We start from the raw sequence: 21,462 nt of genomic DNA on the forward strand, positions 1-21,462 counted from the left end.
GCCCGCGGTGCCCGGCTTCCATTCCCTGAACATGGGCCGATTGTGTTTGTGTAGACGTACAACAAACCCGGATACAACACGGTGGATTCGAACCCACAACCTCTGCAACGTGGCGGGAAGGCAATTTACCTCTGCGCCACCCGATCACTACGAGGAAAGTTATATAGTGTATTAGTGTAGCATTAAGTTGGGGAACAATAATCGCTCCTCATCTCAGTCATTTCCCATCCAAGCGTATATGTCTAACCCCTCTGCTGTGTTTGTCTCACTCCTACACTCTCTCTTTCCACAGGGGGATTCAATGGAGCCGGAGGACTCCCTGCGATGAAAAGGAAGACAGAACATTTAGATCCCAAACCCAAAATTGGGGGCAGCTAGCTAAGATAATAATAAACGCTTGCACACTCAACGACTCAAAGAGCTCGCAGCGAGCTGGTTTATCTTGTGCGGTTGAGCATTTACATGTGAAATTTGAGGGTTTCCGACATGAAAAAGTTTGAGAACTACTGCCTGGTTAATAAACCAGACCGAATCAGCCGTTGGCAAAAAAAGTTTTGCCTGCCGGCGGATTACGGTCTGGAGAGGCTCAATTGTACGCCCATTTCCTACACCAGAGAACTGGGGCGGCCAATCGGGACACGGTATGCAATATGGGCGGGCTTTGGTAAAGTGACTTTCAATGCTTGAGACCTTTGACTGACAGTAGCTCTGACCAATTGCGTCAAAGAGAAAATGTTTCAACTCGCCCCCCTGGAAATGAAATCCAAGCTGAGCCTCCCCAGACTAATATCCCGCGGTCCGTGCGATATTAGTCTGGTTTATTAACCAGGCTACTACTGCTTTATTGCACCAAGATTGCTGTGCCGTTTCAAGCTATATAAACACAATGAGAGAGCACCTTGCACCCTGCAGCCTCAGTCAGCAGCCTGTCCCTGTTCCTTATTTTTAATGAACCAAACATTAAACTTTCCCAAAGGTGCAGTCTTTTTAAGTGCAAGCATTTGAATGTGTTTGCATGCACACAAAATGTTGTTGCAATCTTTTGGGAAGTTGTATTTATACAACGTAGTTTCGGGAGAAGAGACCTCCTTCCGCTTGACCACTCCTCCCTCATTATCAACAACTCCTCCCTCCTCATCAACACACCTGCCTTTCATCATCACCCAGCCAATCCCTGGTGCAATCACCACAGCATAAATACACCTGCGATCTCTCAACCAAGTTGTTTGTTCCGCTCCACGACAGACCAAACATGGGTTGTGAGTACTGCACTTGTAGATATTTTCACTACTCTTCAAAATCGCCATCCTCCTCCACCCCAACCTCCTCCTTCCGCCTCGATTCTCTAGGAATCCAGGGGGGGCAGTGACGGAGCAGAGACGACCAGCCGCTCATTCCGAGTATAGAGCAAAGATGACCGTCAGCTCCAGAGACTACGCCCCCACCCTGAGTCTCGCCCTACCTTCCTCACTCCACTCCGCATTCATCTCATTCTGTTTCAATAAACTGTTAATCTTGAGCGAAGGTGTGGTCTCTTACTAAGTGAAGATATAGTTATAAGCTTTTGTTCCTGCTGACTTGAGCCAGGAATTTTCTTCTGGCTCCCTGCAATGAGAGAGCACCCTGCAACCTCAGTCTCAGCAGCCTTTCCCTGTTGCTTATTTTTAATAAACATTACGTATTCCCTAAGGTGCAGGCTTTATTATTATTATTAATGTATTTATTTAAGTGCGGATGCAGCATTTTAATGTGTTTTTTTTCCTTATTTTTTTCCCTTTTTTCTTCCTGCTGACTTGAGCCAGCCAATTTATTTTCCTTTAGTCTGTGTCAGCGGGAAAACCATACAGTATGTGTGCTCCGTTCTCTGAATTTGGTAAATCATGGTGCATGCACTTATGGTCCTCATGTTTGTTTGTCTTACCAGATCTACTGTATAGGTCATAATTATTCTATCTTTTCTTTTTGTGAATTAATGACCTACTTGACTTGAGCTCGAAACCCAGCACTTCGAGATTGCGGATCTGCTACTTTTGCCATTTTGGACAATCAGAATCAGTCTTTATTGTCACGTCCACAATACACTAGGCATATACATAGGCCTACAGTAGGGGAGCGAAATATGAGGTTTCCACCCAAAAGAGACAATATGTATTTGAGGACCCCACGCCACGGTCCAAAACAGTAAAGGGTGGGAGACTGTGCCTTCGCAGTGTTGGCACCAAAGTTGTGGAACAAGCTCCCCATGAGCATCAAGTCTGCCTGCAAGGACTTACAATAGAGGGTATGCGCGTGACATGATCATCATACCCGGAAGTTATGCAGGAATGCCTACTGAGTGGCAAAAAACTACTTTCTGGCCTTGACAGCCCGCACATCCAAACAGAAACGTCCTATCTGATTGTATTAAACAACGTTAAACTCACTTTGCCACTCGATTTGCCATCGACTGTATGCATGTGCATACCCTCTATACTATAGCATATAGAGGACTTCTATAGTAGTAGTATTGAGTTTTCTAAGTGTGAATCGTATAATTGTGTTTATTTAATCCTACTCACTCTCTTGCTGCGACTGACTCACAGACTGACTTTTGGTATGTTGTCCTAGTAGCTGTAGTTTGTTTTCACCGTGACTCCTTTGTTCTTTCCTCGGGCTGTGACCCCGGCCAGTAGACAACACAGACGAATTTCATTTCTGTTTTGACCACACTAACTTATATCCGACATAATTGTGCCTTCTTTATCCGTCTTTGTTTGCCTTGTTTCCGCTATGCTTTACGGAAATTGGCAAAACATTGGAAGCTTGTAAATGATTTATATGCACCTGTGGACTTATAATGCAACAATAAAGTTCAAACGTGTTATCTCAACCCATAAAGGAGTTCTGCTGTATGCCGAAGGGCTCTCACACTAGGGTATCATGAAAACAAAACCTTACTGAATCATTTAGTGTGGCAGGTGTTGTCGCCCAAAAAAGAAAAAGGTTATTATTTGAAGCATGACAAAGAGGGATTGATGGTAGTGGGGTTTATATAGAGGTGCTCAGATTCAATTCAGTCAGTCTTGTTTGTTCATTATTGACGTCCTGCACAATAATTCTACCAAGAGAAGAGTCTCACTGCACACGGTGCATGGCCATTCTGACCCGAGATCAGATTCTAAAAATGTCTTCTACATCCTGACAGTTTCATTATTAACCCATTCTGACCCGAGATCAGATTCTAAAAGTGTCTTAGATTTTTCAAAAATAGCAGACCTACAAGCTTGTATCGCGCCACTCGGTGGCGCGATATGAGCTTGTAGATCTGCTATTTTTCAATAGCTAAAGCATAACATGATGCCGACACCAAAATGGGTGCCCGTTCAGAATGGGTTAAAATAGCTATCGGGACAAAACCTGCTATCTAAAGCATGTGGTTCTCAAAGTTCCAGGGAGTCCGCCAGCAAAAGTAGTTAGTAAAGCATCACAATAATTTTAGCCACTGTGAGATGGAGAATGATTGATTTAAGCAGTCACGACTCACACCTGGGTGTCAAACTATAACTGGACTCAAAGCTGGGTGTGGCTAGGTTCAATCAGTCATCTCCACAAGGAGAGCCACTGTCTGGACAGAGGAGAGCCATCTGCTCTCCTGTGTAAAATAGTATTGTAATACTCAAAATGTTATTCCCTGCACTTGGAGGGATAAAGCTATACAAACTTAACGAAGCTGCCGTGTACTGTGTATGTCCTTCCTTAATTGACCTGGGTGGTGACTAGTCGGCCACAGCCACTTAATCTATTTAAATGTTAATAAATAGCAGATCTACAAGCTCACAGGGTGTCACTTTGTGCCGTGCTGCGAGCTTGTACATCATACATTATTATTCAGGGTTGTAGTACTTGAGTCCGGTCTCGAGTCCACATTTTCATTGACTCCGTCTCGATCGTCTCGGGCGGCCTCGCCCCTATAATTTGACTCGGCCTTGACTCCCTCCGTCTCAGGCCAAGGGACTCGGGTCTCTTCCCCCACTGAGTCCACTCGAGTCACAAGTCACTGCAATGCAATGGAATAATTAGGAACAAAGGGAGTCTACTAACGCGCCTCAAGCCTGAAACGGCTGATGCGGTGCTTCACAGGTACAGGGACATACGTTTGCTGAAGGAGGAGAGGACACGGGAGCAGCACGGACATTTAGAGCCTTTTATTAGGTGCCAAGTATACAAAACGCTGATACGTGGCACCTAATAAAAGGCTCTAAATGTCCGTGCTAAGTATGAAAAATGAATGAAAGTCTTTTTGTATACTTAGCACCTAATAAAAGGCTCTAAATGTCCGTGCTGCTCCAGTGCCCTCTCCTCCTTCTGCAATGAAGTAATTGTTATACCCATATCATGAAGAGCCCATTCACATTAACATTATAAGAGAGCTGCCTGGGGCTTATAGACAGCTATCTTGTTTAAGTAACGGAGTGCAGCTGACGCGCCTGCCTCCCTGACTGCCCTCAAGTATTTGTTATGAGCTTGTAGATCGACAATGTTTGGCCAATGGTCCCCCCAGATGGATGTATGGGGGGTTAATGGCCAAAACAAGGCACTAAACGGGGTGTGAGAGAGCATGCTGTTCCAGTGTGATGATGCCCAGCATGGCTTTGTATGTGACGAATTTGACGATAATCATTTCCCTGACCTTGCATCGGTCTCACATGCACATGCACATGCACATGCACACGCACACGCACACGCACACGCACACACACACACACACACACACACACACACACACACACACACACACACACACACAGGTGTCGAACTATGTGCACGCTCACAGGTGCTGAACTCTAATCAAGCGCCCGTGCATGATGTTATACAGGGATAGTCAACGCAGGTCGGACGCGCTTTATTTATTTATTTTCGCTTTTTTACCGACAGCAGCTGAAAACCTTGTCACGTCATGTCTGTCTGTCTCTCAGTCCCTACTGGTACACATAACATCACTGACCACATTCTTCATGCTGAGGAAGGCTTTGACACCATAATGCTATTCATTAAAGAGTACCAGTTCCTCCCTCGCTTGCTCCCTCTCCATGTCTCTCTCGTTGACAGTTCCTCGGTCTCGCACACTGTGCGCAAACACACCACTTCGCACCTACAAAGCTGCCGAAAGTGGACCACTGTTGCGTGACCTGCTAATACTGTAGCATAGGTGGGTAGACACTGTGGATTGGGTGGGTGAGATACTTTATCTTCAGTATGTGGGCTATCAAATCATTGTAATGTGAATCTGGGCCGCGCGACGGCTGGATGTCACAGGTGCTAATCATTTCTCAAGGGTGCACAAGGCACTCACAGGGTGCACACACACACACACACACACACACACACACACACACACACACACACACACACACACACACACACACACACACACACACACACACACACACACACACACACACACACACACACACACACACACACACACACACACACACACACACACACACACACACACACACACACACACACACACACACACACTATTCGCTGCCACTACTGGGAGTGATGGCAGCTGATGTCTGTCTGGCAAGAGGATTGGAAGGTGTGAAGACAGATATCTCACGAAGCCCTTCATCTCTTCTTCAGGGAAAACCGTGCAATTACAAATCACAGGAGGTGATAACAGCTATTATCTGTTGGCAGTGTCACTGTTCTGGAGGGGGGGGGGGGGGGGGGCATTCATGTGAAAATAGCAGATCTACAAGCTTGCAGGCATCGTGTTGTGACCTTGTAAAATGAGTTATTTTCGAAGACATTTGGAATAGAGAGGGAGTTCATATATAGCCTTCTGGGGTACTATGTCAACAGACTAGAGTAGCACTTCTGTGCTTATGTGGTTAACCCATAAAGACAACTGCCAATCTGACTCATTATGTCCATATCCAACCAATATGCCCATATACTGTGTGGGCATGCCAATATACAAGGTATCAAGCTGAACCCAGACAAGACTGAGCTTCTCTTCTTCCCAGCTAAGTCCTGCCCTATGCGGGAGCTAACTATTTCCGTAGACAACGCCCTGGTAACGTCTGTCCCAACAGCCAGGAATCTTGGTGTTGTCCTGGACAGTCAGCTCTCGTTCAAAGCTCACATCACAGCTGTCACTCGATCATGTAGGTTCACACTCTATAACATACGACGAATTAGACCGTTCCTCACCCAGGAATCAGCCCAGCTCCTAATCCAGACAACAGTCTTGTCAAAACTCGACTATTGTAACTCCCTCCTTACTGGCCTACCAGCATGTGCACTTAAGCCTCTCCAGCTGATCCAAAATGCAGCAGCTCGCTTGGTCTTCAACCAGCCAAAATTCTCACATGTCTCCCCCCTGCTCCGCTCCCTCCACTGGCTCCCGGTCGCTGCCCGCACAGAATACAAAACTCTGATGCTGGCATTCAAAGCAACCAAAGGTATGGCTCCCCCATATCTTACAAGTATGATTGAACCCTACAAACCCTCCCGCGCACTCAGATCAGCCAACGCAGGGAAACTGGAAGTACCCTCACTAAAAACGCCGGGACAACGCTCCACACGTCCCAAACTCTTCTCCCTTCTGGCTCCAAAACTGTGGAATGCACTTCCCATTGCAGTCAGAACTGCAGCATCACTCCCAATCTTCCGCCGTAGCCTGAAAACCCACCTTTTCAGACTCCATCATGGCCCATAGCACTTACCCTAACCCCTTAGATAGCATTTCTGTTGGCTTAGATAGCATTTGACACAGACTTATAGCATGTTATGTAGACAGCACTATAATTGTATTGTATATAGTCATAGCACGCCATAGTACATATGTATAGCATAGTAGTGAATATGTATAGTTTATTATGTATAGTGTATGTATAGTTTCATCATATAGATATTCCACTGTTACCTTCTTAGCTTACGCATGTTTCATGATAAATGCTTTTATGTGATGTATTCCCATGCTTTTGTTCTTGCTTAAATGTAAGTCGCTCTGGATTAAGAGCGTCTGCTAAATGCCTAAATTGTAAATTGTAAATTGTATATAATAATGACATTAGTGATCTCCATATACGGGGCATTCAAGGGAAACAGACGAGTCGTTGTGAGCTTGTAGATCGGCTATTTTTGACGAAGAGTTTGGTGTACAGGGGGGAAAAGAGCAGACCAAGTACCAAGCCATTAGGTCAATTTACAAAGTATTGAGGGATTGCTAAATGTCTGAAAACACAGGGGGTGTCCCTGCTTCCTCTCTCTCGCTCTCTCAGAGGGTCCTCGGCCTGAAGAAACATTGAAGACCGCCGCTGTAAACAACACAGTGGCAAATATCGTAGCCGGATCCGATCACCATGTTTGCTGGCAAATCTATCATCTGAGTTTCCGTAGAGAGAGAAGAAAAAGTTGATTTCATTCCAATTTTCCTGAGTGGATCTCAAGGGTGGGATGATTAATTTGGCTGGGAAAAGCAGTAAACAATGAGACAAATGAGGGGGAAAGAGTAAGCAAGCTAAAAATACAAATGGATACAAGCGCCGTCCTTGAATTCCACAAAAGTTTCACAGACTGATGATGATCATCATGCTAGTTTCACAGTGTGTCAGAAGACCCCATTAGCAATGAAGATGTATGACGCGTACGTACGCCGCGGGGGCTGCTCGTTCAATAGGCCAATAAGCTCGCAGGCGACCACCATTCACTACACCAAGGACACTCACTATGTCACACGGTTACTGTTTGCAGTGATGGGAGAATTGCGCTCACATGTTTTACTTTTTAAGTAAAAGTAGGTATCAATACTGCAATGTAGAAACACTCTTGTCACAAGTCAAATTTGAGTATTCAAAATGTACTGGAGTAAAAGTACAAAAGTGTACAAAAGGCATCAATATATTCATATCAAAAGTACAAGTAGATATTGTGCATTCATGCAGTATACTGAACCAATGAACAGTCTTAACAAGAGCTTGTGCCTAATTACAATTTAGGCATTTAGCTTAATCTTCTCTTAATCCAGAGCGATTTACAGTAAGCAAGAACAAAAAACATGGTAATACATCATATACATAAAAAAGCCATCATGAATCATATGTAAGCTAAGAACCTAACAGTGGAATTTCTATATAATGAAACTATGCATATACTAACAGTATATAGTGCTATGTCTACATGAAATGCTATCTAAGTTACATAAATTGAGCCTTTGCATAATTAATAACTTCATTGGAATACAGATGTTTTTTCAATTTCCCAAAAAGTAAACGTTTTGGACAGACTGTACAAGGTTACCACCTACAGTGATGTTAAATCAATCAATATATCAATTCCACATTTGACACATTTTGAGATTTTGACATTGGTGACTCTCTAAGGCAAGCACTCGATATAAAGAAGGTGTACATTGGAAATTGGCATCACCAATTTACCATCACAGTCTGAAATAGGATGGCTTTCAGCACGGCACATGTTCAGCAATGTCAGCTTTCATCACTGCTCTGATAGAATATCTGCTCTCTGCAAAAAACTGTATAATTTTTCTGTCTATATACAGTATCCCTCCCTCCAATATGCGATTGAATAAAGAAAATAAGGTGACAATATATATTGACACAGACTGAAGTGTGTGGGCTGTCGCACCGTGGCAGCTTTAATGTTGGGCCAAGATATTTTCAAAGTGTGTCCGTCTGTGAACAGCTACAGTACAGTACTCTCTGGCACCACTGAACCGATTTAATTGCACACACACATATTTGACAGAAAAACAATCAAATTGGCCTCATGGTGTTTTGTCCTATAACTCTTGAACCGTAGGTTGTACAGCAGGGGTCCTCAACTAGAAATGATGAAGGTCCACAATTTTTTTTTGAATAAGACCGAGGTCCGGTCCCATGCGCGGCGTCCTTCGGAGAGCAGGTCTCTATGCCCGTTTTGTATGGTCAAGCCAAGCCAAGCTTATACAAATCAGATCCCCTTCCACCCAACCAATAATGGGGTGCAGAGTGCAGGCCCGGAGTGGAACTCCAAATCAGGCCGGGAGTTATACGCCCTGGCAGGCCACACTGCGCGCGCCAGAATTTTGGAGGCCCTTGGGGGACATTTTGGGGCAATTTCACATGAGAAATGTACCATCTGATGTTATTTATATTATTAACTTAAAAAAAAAAAAAAAAAAAAAAAAGGGGGGGTTTTTTTTGGGGGGGTGGTCCGCAAAGAGGTGGTCCGCGGTCCGGTCGCGGACCGCGGTCCGCCAGTTGAATACCCCTGTTGTACAGTAAAAAATCACACCTGTGTGAACTGAGTGGTGCAATTCCCCCCCCCCCATGTTATATATATTTCATGTTATATGAAACTATAGGAATCATAGCTTCAAATTGATCCACTAGTTTTTGCGATATGGCTTATAGAAAAATGTCTTGCAATGTATTCTCAATATATATATTTTTTAAATGTACAACCTCACAACATGTCGCTGTGAGCTTGTAGGTCTGCTCATTTAATTTGTGCTCGTCTTCGGCAACACAGGTCACAGCAGCAACAGGAAAGAGGATTATGCACACGCAAAATGCAAAGGCTTATGGGAGAGTGGAAACAAGTGGTATTAACACATTTTCTATTCAAAATAATAATAATAAATAATTAAAAACATCTTATCCTCTCCTTCTCTGCCCTCTGGTGGAAAACTGTCAGCCCCACGGCCGCGATGACTATCCTGCCACGGACACTAACGCCCCTCCTTTTTTTTTCATAATAATAGTAATTGAAAAATAACAATCCCTGTAATCCTTGGATCATGTCTAACCACGATTTTAAGATGACCCCATGTTAAATTATCCATAGAGGAAAACCTCCGCGACCCAGGGGATGAACGAGTGATGCCAGGACTTTGGCACCCGATTTGGCACGAAAAGAGTTTGAGAACTGACTGGTCCATGGTATCCAAAAGCAGTGTTGAAGCTTTAACTCACTTCCAGAGCTGTCAGCAGCTCCCATGTGGAAACACGGATCGGATACCCAATGTTCTAATCCACACAGTGACAACAGTTTAAAAACAAAACACCACAGCCAGGGGACCCATGTACTGTATAATGTATCCAGGTCATATACTTCAAAACAAAACCCTGGGTCTAAAACAAAACTCCATCCGACATTCCACTGATCAAACCCCATTTTAAGACTATCTGACATAGCTAGCTATAATCAAATAATAATGAAATATTTTCATTAGCTCAAACTTTAATGATAAACTGAAAAGCAGTGCATTGTGTGGATATTTAATTTAATTATCATATAATTGATATCCTCTCTGGTGCGCGCACACACACACACACACACACACACACTAATGGTACCTACTGTATAGTTACTTCCCAGTACTGAGCACAACAGTGTATAGCTGGCCGATCCTAACGCTGCAGGCATTACTTTGATGAAGCCACATCAGCACAGGAGGCCCATTTTGAATTCAAACAAATCTGTTTACAGATGAGGACTTGTTTACTCTACTGGAGTATTTCCAGTTTTCAATACATACATAAATATTAACTCCTTCAGACCAATATATACTTTGGCTATTTGAAAATAGCCGGATAATATACAAGCATTTATGAGGATGAGAGTATCTGTATAGTATTATTGCTATGCGTACATCAGCCCCTGTCTCCATTCACCATATTGCTGTTTTTGGGGGCAGAAACCCCTCCACATTTGAATTGGAACAAAAGATGTTCAGGAGGCGGAGGAACACACCTTGATCCTGCCCTTCACGCCACTCTCCATCCTCCATGCCAATCTACCTCATACTATTTATACCCGCCCAATATCACCCAGAATTCTACATGCTTCACCCGCCTCGCTGCGTCGCACACAAGCCACTTTCCCCGACAGGCTTCTTGCATCCCACCTCCACCCCATTCACCTCCATAGTAGCTCCTTTCCCTGCTCCCCTCAAAGGAGCCTTACCGGCACTTGAAAACCTACATTCACATCGCTAAAGCGGAACAAACTATTAAAACAAAACTCTCTTTTCTCTCCTACTCTCTCCCCCTCTCCCATTTCTCAGGTTCCTGCTGGGGGTGATTATCCATGCGCGCCGCAAGACGACCACCATATGACCTCCTCCCCAAAGACTTCCCCCCCGGAAACTACACCCCTCATTTAATTCATTGATTCATTGATTCATTCATGTCAATAAAATCCTTAAACTATCCCAATGGTGTGAGAAAATGCCTGCGGTCCCCAATTAAGCCTTGCCGAGCCATGAGGCCCATAGGGCAGGAGCCTATCTCCTGTTTCTATACACTCCCTGGACATGACACTAGTATGTCACACGGATCCAGCGATGAGGCAGCGGTGGACGAACGGTTTGCGGAGCGGTCTTGATATCGGAAGGTCGCTAGTTCGTATCCCTGGACCGACACGTTAAAATTACCACCGCTGAAGTGCCCTTGGACAAGGCATTGAACCTCTACCATGAAATGTTCTATGAGCAGGGCCTGGCTGTAAACAAGTTCTTGAGCTTAGTCTAGTTACCCTGGGTAAACATAGTACCTTTCCTTTCCTTAACCCTTGATGCCGAGTGCCAAGCAGGGAGGCACTGGGTCCCATTTGTCTTTGGTATGACCCAGCCGGGGGATTGAACCCCGACCTCCAAGGGCAGGCACTCTAACCACAAGGCCACTGGGCTGGTGTCAGCAATCCCCGAGGCGAGGGCTTAAGTGGTTAACTCATAATGCCAAATGTACAGTAGTGGAGTCAAAAGTGCAATATTTTGTAATGTAGTGGGAGTGAAAGTCATAAGCATAAAAAAAAATTAAACACTCAAAAATATTTACTTAAGTAATTGTACTCAAGTAAATGTACTTTGTTACTGTCAACCACTGCATGTCTGTGAGCAATCTGTGTCCAGCTGTGGCCTGATCCCACATGATGTAACAGGATAATCTGTAAAAAAAAAAGGGGGAAAAAAAGGAAAAAAAACACACCAAAATCCTCTAATAGTTTGTGCGTTGGTTTCTGCAGACCAGGCCTTCTGTAATTCTCCCATGCCCCGGCAGTGTGGATTTGACGGATTTAAGGAACGGAAATGTTCCGAAAACATTTCAAGTGCAAGAGATCAGCATGAGGGTATAGACGTCTGTGTGTGTGTGTGTGTGTGTGTGTGTGTGTGTGTGTGTGTGTGTGTGTGTGTGTGTGTGTGTGTGTGTGTGTGTGTGTGTGTGTGTGTGTGTGTGTGTGTGTGCGTGTGCGTGCGTGCGTACTTAGGCATTACTAAATTATGAGGACCAAATGTTCCCATACGTATAGTATTTCTTTTCTCTTTTTTTTAAATAGTGAGGATCATGATTCATTTCCCATGGTTCTCAGAAGAAAATAAATGTTTCCTGGTTATAAACAGTGGTTGATTTACAATTATGAAAAGATACAGATTGGGGTTAGGATTAGACATTTACGGGGTCAGGTTTGGGTCCTCTGCGCGTGTCAGAGGCGTATTTACTATAGAGGCAAGGCAGGCAGCTGCCTCCCTAACTCAAGAGAGACAACTCACTAAAAGAGACAGGAAAAGAAAACACCAAACCAGAACTATTAGTGGGAAGCGGATTGGCTCCTTGCACGTTCTGCATAGCACGACCCTCGCCCATATAGGATTGCCTTTGTCTCATGGGGTGCGAGGTGTGGGGGTCTGAGGCAGGCACGTGCAGAGAGGGTGGCTTTTGGGTCTTGGGCCCCCTACCCTTTTGCCTCAAAGTGCCATTTTCCTGCCCAACATCCGTGGCCCTTTCAAGTATTGCTTTTTTTTTACTGTCCAATGACATGGGACAAGTTATTGTGGAACATTTTTCTCCATTAGCATAAGACATCTAACTTCTTTTATCATATGGTCTATGTCCCTCAAAGTTATTTCTAATGGTTTGAGCCTCAATCACCACTCTGATATAACCAGTCCATTTATTTCTGGACTTTGAAAGCAGTTTTAGCTGCAGTACCACAATGTCCTGTGGTGCTGATATGCAGATTATTTTTATTATTATTTGAGTCATTCTAATACTGATGCTAGTTAACCAGGCTTGTCGTTATTTGTGGGGATAGAAAACACATATGGGAGCCCCAAAAACACAAAAGAAATGGAAAAAGTTGAATTTTATGTTATAGCTCCTTAAGAAAAGTGTCATTACTTCCAATGCAATGTTGACATTAGTCACTAATTTGTGCAGGACGTCATGTTCGCCTTATCTGTAATACTGCCTACTTTAAAAAAAAATAAAAATAGGGTTAGAGGCCCTGACAAGGGCTCCTGGGGCTTTTAAGTATTGCTTTTTTTTTTACATGGGCCAAGTTATTGTGGAACATTTTTCTCCATTAGCATAAGACATCTAATGTACTACATTTCTGGTGTGAAATGACATGAGGGACGCTTTGTTCCCACTCAATTTAAGCAAAGTGTCATTACTTCCAATGCAATGTTGAAATTAGTCACTAATTTGTGCAGGACGTCATGTTTGCCTTATCTGTAATACTGCCTACTTTTTTTTAAAGGTATATTCAGTGATTTCACTTAATTCAAATATCACTTATTTTTTTGTTTTGTTGTGATAATCCTCTCTACTATAGAAAGTATAGAGTGTGCTGACCATATAAGGAGTTTCTCCCTGTCCCCAGTTAACCCCTGGGGGTCAAAAAACCTTAGGTTTCGTTTTTGGCTCTCTATCCTGATTGGATGAAAGGCTTAGGTCCCAGCCAAAAACGAAACCTAAGGTTTTTTGAGTGAAATCACTGAATATACCTTTAAATACAAATACATACATTGATTATACATGCAAATTCTCTTCATTATGTTTTTTGTCTGCGCGGTACTGGGTTTGAGGCCCTGACAAGGGCTCCTGGGGCTGTTCATTGCCCATTGATTGTGTTAAAGTTAGGTAAAAAAACCCGGAAATTTCGCTTACCTCTCTCAGCTCCAGCCTCGTCTCTCCTCTCTATCAGCAGGTAACGTGGACTCTCGGGAAGGAAAGGCAGCACACACATCTGGAGCAAGGCTGGCAGTGCCAGGAAGGCAAACAAGAAGTTCCACCTGGGCTCCTGCAGTTGCAATATAAACATAGAAGCACAAGACACACTTCAAAAACTCTGGAACATTTGGAAGCCGTATAGCTATACGTGGGTAAAGAGGCTGTCAGAGAAATTAGAGATGTGGACAGAATAACCTTTTCAGTGCGGCTACAAAGTGAACAATGTATTAAAAAGTGGACGCCCTTGAATAATTCTCTTTGATTTAGTACTGATGTGCCCGTATCCCCCCCTTTCTTTTATTTATCTTTTTTCTCTTCACTTCGGTTAACTTGATTGATGTATGATGATAAGTGAGATTTTTATATTTGACTTTTATTACTCTGCTTTCTGTCTCACTAGGGAGGCATGTGAAATATTGTATTGTGAAGTATGATGCAGGGTATGCAGGTCTGGTGGTGGCTCAGGGGTAGAGTGGCCGGATGGTAACCGCCAGCTCGAACCCTGTGCTCCCCCAGAGTTAGTGTCAAAGTATCCTTGAGCAAGACACTGAACCATGCTCCTAGTAAGGATGGGTTGAATGCAGAGGACAATATTTGCATACAGCACAGTGACAACTCCGGCCCACAGAATAACAACTACACACGTCTGAAGTTATTATCACTTTTTATTATGAGGGAGACTCATGGCATTAAAATCGCCGAGAGCTGTAATCCAGCACACTAAATAATATCACTGTGAGGTTATTCCGTGTCAGAGTTATGCAACTGTTTTTTTTTTGATTGATTTGGAAAACAAGTCTAGTCGAAAATAATCCCTGGATTGAAAAGTGATTTACAAATTAAATACAAATATCCATGACTTCCATGACATAACGCTGGGATGATATTTAGACAGTGTTTTTTTTTGTTTTTTTTAAAGCAGCCTCAGGTGGGTTAATATGATTTAACAACACATTTTGTGTTCACTGTATAGACATCCCATGTTTACATTATAGCTACGTCTCCCAAAGGGGGAAAAAAAACACATGGTAAAAACGTAACAAGCTAACTTAACACTCCGCCCAAAGCATTTCTTATTAGTTGAGCTGCAAAACAATAACGTAAAACCAACCACTATAATGAGGTACAGTACTGTCTCTCCGTCCCAAAAGTGTCCTCCAGAGGGTGCAAAAGGGTCTCAAATATGCACACCTCTAGGTAAACCAGTTTTTATTGTGTGTTGCATGCTCGTAGATCAAACAAAAGTAGACTATTAGAAAGCCTTCTAAAAGGGGAGACGTTGCAGTGCGTCTAACTACTGGCCCCGTTTACCCCCGGCCATCAATTAATCTTGTCCCATATAAGTGCCACGTATAATTGGGAGGGCCCTGCTACAGTATATTGTTTATAGCCTGCTGTGACAATCCAAAAAAGATTTAGTCGGTCACCGTCCCGAAAGCTGCAGACAGTTGCGTGTGAAGCCGCGAGATGCCTGCGAGGCGGTGCATCTAGACAGCACATTGTCTCTGCCGGGTGGAAACCTCATTATGTCCACAATGATTACTTTATAGGGATCCAAATTGAAAAGCAGCAAAAGAAGCAGATCTACGAGTTTGAAATGCGGGCACAGACTATTGATGCTTTTGTGTGATGCTGTAGTATGATGGGATGAAATGTAGGTTTGTATTATGGTTTTCTTGCGTGTCTTGCATTTTAGGTCAATACTTTTTACTGGCGTTGTTTTCTGTTACTTCTGTTTGTACCCTTTTAGTAATGTTTAATTGTTTATATGTGCTCTTTTTTGTATCGTTGCTTGTTTTCTTCAAATAAACAAATAAATAAACAAACAAACAAACAAACAAACAAACCAACAAACCAACAAACAAACCCACACAAAGGTAGAATATGGAGATACATATGAGGTTTCTAGCCAACAGCGATGGTATATATTCATCAGGTTTCCTGGGTGGATGAGTTGGCCCCGCGGGTTAGAGAGCGCCGTGTGACAGCCCGACTGTCTGGTTGGAGGACGGGGTCAGTGACCCGTCGCTACACTGTTGCCATTATAAGGGTGCATCCGGCACGTCAGACCCATCGCTGAGTCACTGGGAGTGACAACGTGCGGGCGCGTGCGTGCATGCGTGCCCACTACTTGCACTATATTCCACGCTCACGCGTTCCCTTGAGGGCGCTGACAGGCTACACGACGACCCCATCTGTATTGGCAGTGGTGGTGAAAAAGTATTCTCATGTTTTACTTGAGTAAAAGTATGTTGTCTATTTCCCCCCCTGTCACCTACAGTATTATGGAAGCCGGCCAGCAACTCAAACCCTTAGATCTCCATAATACTGTATGGAGCTGACATGTTCTGACATTATAATTCCCTGACAAGTTACGGTTTTGGATATACAAGGTTTGTGACAGAAAGTGACGATAATAATAAAGTTATTAAATCCTAAAGTGTGGGGGCCACTGGACCTAAGATGTGCGTTTTTAAAATGTTATATTCCACATTTTGTCAAATGTTGTCAAGGACCTCCTGGTTGTCCCCGGACCCCACTTTGAGAACCACCATTTTAAGATGTTGTGTGTTGTGTAACATAGTGAAAACAAGCCTACGGCTTACTTTAAAAGCCTGGTTTTATACTTCATAATGACTTTGACGCTCACCGAATATAGTCTGTGCTATTATTTTCAGGTCATATACGACAGAGTTTGAAGTAAGCAGAGGAGGAGTATGACAGATTTGTTTTTCTTTACCTTTGTTCATTCATGGAAGACCATTGAAACGATGAAATGTGTCACCAAGGAGCACACTAAATGTCTCCATCGAGACCAATCAAACCACTTTCAGAGAGCGCTGAAGTTTGTTCCATTTGTGTGGCGCATAATAAATGAAAGCAGCCGTTCCTTGTTCACTGTTCGTATGTGAACCGACATAACAAATGTTCGAGAGAGTGTTAAATGTCATAGTATCCTTTGCATTTAAGCGAAGGTAAGATACAAAGTAAGAAATACCACACAGGGCCTTATAAATAAATCAAATTATACAATGTTGCTCCTTGCAAACGGAGCAAATGGATATCGTTGGCTAAGCCAAAGCGTAAAAGCAGCTACATATTGCCCTTCAGGGTTAGAAGAAATAACGGAAAATAAAAAGTTAATCGAGCATATAAGCCTTCTAAAACGTAAGGGAATTTCTCTGCATTGATCCAGGCCATTAGATGTTTTAACCCCTTCGTTGACCTTTGCAGTTCAAAGGTGGCGTGTGGGTGTTTACAAATGTCATATAGCTCTATATTCAGATATAGGAATACTGTATGTTGCCTAGGCAACGGAAATAAAGTCGTTTTGGCCAGGGGGCGTCACTGGCATTGACATGCCATACAGACACAGTATATGCGCAAAATGCCATCTAAAGCGTGGAAATCGCCCAGGCCGTAGCGTAACCGTCTGGGCACCCGACTGGTAATCCAGTCGCAGTGTGCCGCAGGTTCGACTCCCGAGCCTGACACGGCCTTTACTGCATGTCTTCCCCCATCTCTCTCCCGTTTCCTGTCAGCCTACTGTCTGTCCCTTCAAAAAAACAATAAAAGGCGTAAGCCGCAAAAAAATATCTTAAAAAAAAACAAAAAAAAAACAAGCGTGGAAATCAAAACAATAAAATTATCTTAACAAAATGAATAAACAAATAAATAATGAGGGCAGTTAGTTACAGTGTTTCTCAAACTGGGGTCAATTTCAAAATTGTGTTAATACAGCATCACAATCAGTTTAACCACTTTATCCATATTGTATGTTTTGGCTATTCAAAAATAGCAGATATATACAAGCTCACACCACGTCACTTTGTGCCGCACTGCGAGCTTGAACATCTGCTATTTTTTATGTATATATATTTTTTTATCTTAAGTACTAGTACTGCTAAAAATTCTTTCCCACGATTTTGAAACCCATTTCTTTCACCCAGTGTCACCCAATTAGCCCTTCACCAAGTCCCTCCCCAACCCATCCTTGTCCAATAGGCACCTGCATAGCAACCGTTGGCTGGCCAGGGGGAGGCAGTTTAGATACCAGGATTACTGCATGTTTTTTGTGAGGGTACCTACTTTAGGGGACACGGGGAGAACATGCAAACTCAAAAGGCCCTTTCGCCAACCACGCCTCGGGTATGGACACTGATGACGCGGCCTGAGAACAAGCCCACAGCCATAGGCGGCGGGTGCGTTTTACCTTTGGGTAGGCTATAGAATTGCGTTGGGGGGGGATTCTCGTGGCCGAGCGGAGCGAGGCCGCCGCCGCGGATTTATTTATTTATTTATTTCCCAGATGGTCTAAAAATGAGTTATTTAGCATACTTTTACCAATGAATTAGCCTATACACAGACAACGACTTTTGGAAGTCTTTTTCTCAAGTCTCGAGTCAGTCAGTCAGTGACAGTGTAGATTACCCGGCGGTGTTGGCGTGTTGCTGCCCCTCCGGGAGTCGCGGCTCATGGCTCTCCACAGACGGCACAGAGACAGCAGTCACTCCGCTGAACGTGCCAGTGGTGTGAACTGTGAACCGTGTGGGCACTGGCGCTGCTGAGTTCTGACACCTTCTATAATGCTGCGCACATATATTATATATATAAAAAAAATACCCAGCATAATTTTTGGGAAGGCTAAGCCTTCCCTAGCCTTACGCACCCGCCGCCTATGCCCACAGCGTCTCCAGCGGGAATCGAACCCAGGACCTTCTAGTTGTGAGGCGACTAGTGCTTCTCAAATGATTTATTTGCAAAGACTCTGAGAGTGTACAAACCCGTAAGGGTCCATTTGGTTCCATTTGTACACTCTCAGAGTTACAGACCTGTTATGGTCATTCAGGGCTATCTCTTCATGTGTATTATTGCCCACTCATTTCTGGGTGTCCGTGGCAAAAACTGAACGTGACGGAAATGTCCACCACCAGCCATCATGGTGTGATGTTTTTTTTCCCAGGCACAAAATAATTAGTGTCATTAATGGTTCCAACGTAAAATACAGAATATATGGACTGTGAGCTGTGTGTTGTGAATCCACATCTAGGTAGCCGCAATTGATTCCTTTTCAGGGCACCTATACTGTTCTTCTCACGTAACATATTAATACACAAAGTGAAGCCGTGCTTCAGCCAATACTCAACCCCAGGCATTGCATATTGATGTTGTGTTAATACCGTGAGAGAGATATCCGATAGTCCAATAAACAGGCTGTACACATAAGTCATGGAATCATAAGATCTGGCATATTTTATTGCCCGGGATACTTCCAAAATGAATGGTCATGTGATATGCATATGAACAGCAAAGACATAGATGAAAGCCTAATACGACCTGTTACATCACAAATCAGATTCGATCATAATCAGTCCGTGGGTCGGGGCGCCCCTTGAAGCGCAGGCCAGAGGGAGTCGTCTGTCCTGGAGAATTCTGACGTGTATTTACTTTTTCAGACACTATATCTTTCCGTCTCTCTGTGACCTTGCTTGAGCACAGCTAGGGTGCACACTATTATGAGTAATGGTAACTGCTTAAAAGGTCTACTTTATCCCAACAATATGCAAGGACGTTGTTGTTGTTGTTGTGCATAATGGATAGTATGGATGAGCAACCTTGTGGCTGCTAACAAAACTTTTTTTTCCCCACATTATGTTGGCTTGTATATTATTGAAGTGAAATTGATTAAAGGGACACTTCACCCTTTTTGCAAAAAAATATATGTTAATTACGTTTAGAAGCTTTAGATCACTTTCCTGGGGGTATTTATGTGTGTAATATGTGGTTTTAGTTATTTTAGATTGTAGCAGTGAGCCTGTTGTCTCTGATGTCATGGACACTGGTCTCACTACCTTCCTGGACTACAATTCCCATAATTCTTTGGTGCACTGCTCCTCCTTGTGAATAGGTGGAGGGCTGTCTTACTAAGACAACATGTAGTCCAGGAAGGAAGTGAGCCCAGTGTCCATGACATCAGAGACACCGGGCTCACTGCTACAATCTAAAATATATAAAACCACATATTACACACATAAAGACCCCCAGGAAAGTGTTCTAAAGCTTCTAAACGTCATTAACATATATTTTTTTGCAAAAAGGGTGTCCCTTTAACCAATTGTGCAGTTGAGAGGATCTAACAAGGAACAATGCTTCTACAGGTCAAGTGCTCAAACACCGTTCAGGTGCAGTGGAACTTCATGACTAACGTTGGACGACAACACTTCAGGGAAACCAGCCTCGGGCCTGGCAGCCATGCACTCCTTTCAAAATAGCGTTTTTTATGGCGAACCAAACCAGATCGTTACAGTTCCCCAGCTATAGTGCATATCTTATTATACTGTGTCATTACCATGATTATGCAGAGGAAATTTTGGAATGCAAGTTGTCAGAATAGAAACTGTGTTAATGAATGCTAAAATACATAAATACATTTCCGGTGCCAGTGCCTACACAGCATGGTCACGTTCACGCACGTACTGTAACATGGAAGATTTAATTAGATGAAGATAAGGTTGAAAATTGGTGAAATGCTCCTTGAAATGACACCTTTGCATGGCAAAGGTGCCATTTTGATTCAGCTGAAACAGATTTAATTGCAAGCTAGCAACATTAATAGTACATCACAGACAACGATTATCCATCTCTGTCCTCCTCTATCTACTCACGTAACGAGACAACTATTTCACAATCTCTGAATGTTAGTCTGGAACTAAATCTGAGTATACCGGTAATCTTAGGGTGGCCACCTGCAAGACCTCAGAAAGGAGGACACATTCCACAAAAAACAAACAGACCATCCCACTGGCAGTGTTGACAGGTTTTGGAAGAGAAACAAGCAACCATGTCTATGAAAACAAGCCCAAAAGAAGCCTGACTAGGCTTAGTAGGCTATTTTATAAAACAAGGCCAAAGTCGCTTATAATTAAGTGGACATGGCAACACTCCGAACGTCTCCTCTCTCTTTTTAAGACAGTGGGAGTGTGGCTGGCTCGCTGCGGAGCTGAGCAGCGCTGCGGAGATTTTAATACAGAGACGACGTAAAAGACAGTTATGACACAAGCACTGTATATCACACAAAACCGGACAATTAGCGAATACCGTCGGGGGGGGTAAGACACACACACTTTCTCCGCAACCCATTCATCTATGTGTCTATTCATGCATGTGTTGACTGTCACTCTCCTCTCACCACAGGCTTTTAGGAACTGTCCAGGAAACGTCCGAGGGACGGAGGAGACAATCGGACCATACGAGACACGGGAGTCCCATTTTCACGCACCACGCTGCGGGAGGAGCGCAGCCCCGCCACAGTGACGGTGACGCGGAATACTCAGCCATATGAGGTCGGAAAGAAACCTTTTATTATTATTATTATTATTATTATTATTATTATTATTATCCTGAGCACTGTCTGGAACGCAGTGGCTCAGTTGATTTGCAGGGAGCGGCTTGA

General features: G+C 43.5%; 1 protein-coding gene across 1 annotated transcript in view; it reads right to left on the reverse strand.

Annotated features, from left to right (window-relative positions):
- Window positions 1-21,462, reverse strand: part of slc2a9l2 (solute carrier family 2 member 9, like 2) — a 214,672-nt gene that overhangs the window by 126,907 nt on the left and 66,303 nt on the right. Inside the window, exon 8 of the mRNA XM_083770450.1 lies at window positions 13,947-14,079. Coding sequence (XP_083626576.1) covers window positions 13,947-14,079 — 133 coding nt within the window. The remainder of the gene's footprint in view (window positions 1-13,946; window positions 14,080-21,462) is intronic.

Source organism: Protomyctophum parallelum (genome assembly GCF_964188405.1).
Source record: "Protomyctophum parallelum genome assembly, chromosome: 8".
Taxonomy (NCBI): domain Eukaryota; kingdom Metazoa; phylum Chordata; class Actinopteri; order Myctophiformes; family Myctophidae; genus Protomyctophum; species Protomyctophum parallelum.